Source organism: Phacochoerus africanus, unplaced genomic scaffold (assembly GCF_016906955.1).
Source record: "Phacochoerus africanus isolate WHEZ1 unplaced genomic scaffold, ROS_Pafr_v1 Scaffold_18, whole genome shotgun sequence".
Lineage (NCBI taxonomy): Eukaryota > Metazoa > Chordata > Mammalia > Artiodactyla > Suidae > Phacochoerus > Phacochoerus africanus.
The window spans coordinates 74,775-79,699 of NW_025927375.1; the positions used below are offsets into that span (position 1 = coordinate 74,775).

The 4,925-nt window shown below is 37.8% G+C and overlaps 1 protein-coding gene across 1 annotated transcript; it reads right to left on the reverse strand.

Annotated features, from left to right (window-relative positions):
• Positions 1-2,259: 2,259 nt before the first annotated feature.
• LOC125119212 (olfactory receptor 18-like) lies at positions 2,260-3,228 on the reverse strand. The gene has a single exon (XM_047766073.1). The coding sequence runs from the start codon at positions 3,226-3,228 to the stop codon at positions 2,260-2,262; it is 969 nt and encodes a 322-aa protein (XP_047622029.1).
• Between the last annotated feature and the right edge of the window lie 1,697 nt (positions 3,229-4,925).

Consider the following 4,925-nt stretch of genomic DNA (forward strand, 5'->3'; position numbering starts at 1 on the left):
TTCTAGATGTCTACCTGAGAAATTTCTATCCTCATGTTTTGCTCTTTTGTTATTTGTGAAATTTTCACCCCTCATTTATTTTGTGAATTAACTTTGTGCATACTACTAGTTGGGCAAGAAACAGATCCTATTGAATATTAATACTAATTGATATAAACCAAACAATGCTTCTTTCAGGAGTTTATGAAGCACTCTCTATATGGTACATTGGTCCGGGGAGGAAGGTAAATAGTTGATGTACATATTAAAAATATTTTCAATTTTTTCAAAAGTGATGGAAAGGCAAAGGTGTAGCAAGGAATTTGACCCTAATCCAAAGAGAGATATGGTCTTTGACCCAGGTCCTGGGAGGTAAACTTTAAACCATTGAAATTTTGCTATTAATAGGAGTGATTGGTTATTCATGGTGGAAACTCTGGACCATACCTGATAGTTTATGCTAATGAGATAGAAAGTCACACCAAATATACAACCTATTACGGGGTTAGAGCTTTGGGCACAGTGACAGCAACCCAACATTTGGAGAGCAAGGTTTAAAATTGAGTTCAACCACATGGGCAACAATGCAACTAATCAGCTTTATGGAATGAAGCCACCAAAAACATTCTAGACACTAAAGCTCAGGTGAGCTACCTACTTGGTAAGATTTTTTTTTATTTAATATTATCACACATTGTTGTCAGCAGGAGGTAATGAATCTATGGGGAGAGAACAAGAAGCTTCACTTATGAGACTTTCTAGATCTTGCCCTGTGTGTATCTTCCTCTACCTGGTTCCATTTTGTATATTTTTCCTGTAATAAAAGGATAAAACTTTTCCTATAGTTATAAGTACAGCAGTTTCATAAGTTCTGTGAGTCATTTTATTGCATTATTAAAACTTAGGAATTTCCCTTAGTTTGAATCACTCTAGAGAATTACTGAAGGTGAAGGTGCCCTCAATTTTGTAGTCAGTATACCTACAGTGAGGATGGCCCAGGGACCCTTTGAATTTGTGACTGGTGTCTGAAATGAAATAAGTCTTGTTAGGTTGTTCCTTCAGGCTTTGTGGTTTGGCAAACTCTTTGTAGGGAAGAAGGAGAATCAAAAAATCCAAGAGATCTCCAGCAGGAAGTATTGGAGCTAGGGTGATTCCTATGAGTTAGTTGGGACTGGGGCAAAGGACCAAATACTTATAACCTCACATCATATAGTCATCAGATGTGGGCTGCCTGGTGGTGCTCTGTAGCTGAAGCAGATCCCTCTAGCTGTAGATTGCTGAGGGCTGATGAACACCCAGCAATGGGAGGAATATGTCCCTCATTCCCAACAGAGCATATATTTTGATAAAACAACATAACACAAAATTTACTATTTTACCCATTAAGTGTACCTTTCAATTGGCATAAGTACCTTCATGTTATTTTGCAACCATCACCACCATTCGTCTCCAGGATTTTTTCATCTACCCCAAATGAAATTCCATCCCTGTGAAACCTAACTCTCTATTCCTCCTCCCAAAAACCATGGCAACCAACACTCTATTCTATGACTCTATGACATTGACTACAACAGGTACCTCATATCAAGAGAATCATGAAATATTTGTCACTTTGTGTCTGCCTATGCAATATGATTGGGGAGAAGTTAGATGGAAGTGGAAGAAGAATTATCAGAGAAATTGAGAATCAACCTTTTGCTGTAGGTACTCTTCCATCCACCCCTTTGGGAATCATATATCCCATTTTTTGGAGGAAAGTCTCAGTTGAAAACTCAATATTAATAGTGACCAATTCAATTTAAAATTCCCTGCATTATATGAAAAATTAGACATCCTACTTGCTCAATAATCTCATCTCAATCATTAAACAAAAATATGCTACTAAGAATTTTGGGCCTTAATGTAGTGTTTAGAGTCTTCTAATAAATAGAATGAAAAAAGTCGTAGGAATTATATAGAAACAATAACTCACAAGGATAATAGAGCTATGATTATTTTCCAGTGATAGAAACAGCCTGCCTGTGATCCATACATATTTGTTATGTATCAATGGATAACACATAAAGTGAGAAGCATATCCCGATGTACTATGCAAAATCCTGGAAGAGCTATGATTTATGTGGGGAGTCCAAACTAATTGTCCAATTCCATCAAATGTGTTCTAAGAGAAAAAATTGTGTAAATAGAAAGCAGAATTCCAAATAGGTAACATATACAGCATGTGACTGCAGATTCAGAAATTCTTGTTGCATATATTTGATTATCCTGCCTTCTCTAGTCTTATGAACCCAAATAAGGATGGCATAGCTGTTCAGATTGGGTGACCCTCCTGATAGTCCTCCACAAGGCACTCTTAATGTCCCTGTTCCTTAGACTGTAGATGAAGGGATTCAGCATAGGTGTGAACACAGTGTACATCACCGAGGCCACTGCACCCTTCCTGGGGGAGGAGGAGATGGCTGAACTGAGGTACACCCCAAGGCCTGTTCCATACAACAAGCAAACAACGGACAGGTGAGAGCCACACGTTGAGAAGGCTTTATACCTCCCTCCTGATGACGATGAGCCTCTCAGAATGGAAGAAAGAATTCGCATATAAGAGTAAAGGATTCCTGAGAGTGGAATCCCACCGAAGATGGCACCAATGAAATAGATTAATATGTTACTGGTGGAGGTGTCAGAACAGGCAAGGTTGAGGAGTTGGGAAAGGTCACAAAAGAAATGAGGGATTTCCACATCTGCACAGAAGGTGAGCTGTGACATCATCAGGTAGTGTAGCTGGGAGTTCAAAAGGCTGATGGATAAGGATACCAGGACCGACAAGCCACAGAGGTGGGGGTTCATGATGACCAGGTAGTGTAGGGGGTGACAGATGGCCACTAACCGGTCATAGGCCATGACTGTCAGAAGTAGACTCTCCAAAGAAGCAAAAAGAGTAAAAAAGATCACCTGAGCTAGGCAGCCTGCATAGGTGATGGATTTGCTGTGTGTCTGGAGATTCACTAGCATCTTGGGGACAGTGGTGGTGCTGATACTGATGTCGGCCAAGGACAAATTGGAAAGGAAGAAGTACATGGGTGTGTGGAGGTGGGAATCAGAGGTGACAGTCAGGATGATGAGCAGGTTCCCAAGCAGGGTCACCAGGTACATGGACAGGAAGAGCACAAAGAGAAGTGGCTTCAAATCCAGATCCTCTGTGAGGCCCAGGAGGAAGAATTCTGAGATGTGTGTACAATTCTGTGGGTCCATGTTGAGGAGGCAGCTTTTGAAAAAGAACGGAGAATTTAATAAATAAAACAAATGTAGATACACTCAAGTAAGTGTCTCTAGTTTAGATTTAAGCAATTCACAAATAAAGTATTCATACCCAAGGACCATACAGCCTAGTTCCTTCAGCAGTATTTCTCAGTCGTGAGCTCTTCCTTATTGATGCCCAGGATATTCGCTTGCTTCTTTATTACACATATTTTAGAGGCATGAGTCCAAAGAATACTGGAGAAGTCAGGATATTTTGAGATGACAAACCAATGAACATAGTCAAATATCTGCCTCCTACTTTTGAAGGAAACATGTGGAAAAGTATTCTTTTCTCTTTAAGAACACCATTCTAATTAAAGGACACTAAAAAGCACTCAAATGTCCTGTATCTTATCCAAGGGCAGTTCAAGAAATTCCCTTAGTTTCCAGTGTTGTCCCAAAGAACTAAAACCTCAGTCATTGAAGTATAAAGTCAAATGTTCATAATCAAATAGCATTTTTATACACCAGTAATCTTTAAGGGTCTTTCTTCTTTATTTGGTTTTATAACATCAATTTTCCATGGATATAAGTGCTTACTCAAATGCATGTGTTGTCTGGATATTCAAAGTCCCTTAAAAATACCTCAAATATAAGTATTTGGCTTTGAGGTGTTTCACATTTTGGTAAATTTATTTTTATTTATTTAATTTATTTATTTTTAAAATTTTATTGGGTAGAGTTGATGTACAATATTGGGTTGGTTTCAGGTGTAGAACAAAGTGGCTCAGTTGCACATATATGTATACCTATTGTTTTTCAGATTCTTTGCTCATCTAAATTATTATAGAACGTTTGAGTAGATTTTCCTGTGCTGTACAGTAGGTCCTTGTTAGTTATCCATTCTCTATGTAGTAGTGTGTATAAGTCAATCCCAAACTACCAATTCTTCCCTGCCCCAACGGTTTCTCCTTTGGCAACCTTAAGATTGGTTTTAAAATCTTTGTTCTTAGATTAAAAATTAGATTCCACATGTAAATGATATCATATTATATTTGCCTTTGTCTGTCTGACTGATTTTACTCAGCGTGATAACCTCCAGGCCCTTCCACAGTGCTGCAAAGGCATTATTTCATTTTTAATGGCTGAGTAATATTCCATTGTATATATGTATCACATCTTCTTTACCCATTCCTCTGTCAATGGTCATTTATGTTGCTTCCTCATCTTGGCTATTGTAAATAGTGATGCAGTGAACATTGGGGTGCATGTATACGTTCAAATTATGGTTTTCTCCATATATGTGCCCATGAGAAGGATTGCTGGATCCTGTGGTAGTTGACTTTTGTTTTTTTAAGGAAACTTCATACTGTTCTCCGTGGTGATTGTACAAATTTACATCCCCCCAACATTGCAGGAGAGTTCCCTTTTCCCCACACCCTCTCTAGTATTTACTTTTGTAGACTTTTTGATATTATGTGTTATTAATACTATTATTATCATATAAAGATATAAACATTTAATAATACTTTATAAATCATATTTATTACTGATAAAACTTGAGAGTTTTTGCTGTTTCTGCATGATTTTATTCCCCTGAACTTCAGTTGTCTAAAGGCAGGCATTGTCATGAAATGGATATATGCATTTTCCTTTCAACGTTTCCTAAGATTCTTACTGATTTATGTATTCATAAACAATTTTCTTGA

Bases quoted from the DNA above. Each gene is read 5' to 3' on its own strand.
- LOC125119212 (XM_047766073.1), bottom strand. From the start codon at position 3,228: ATGGACCCACAGAATTGTACACACATCTCAGAATTCTTCCTCCTGGGC.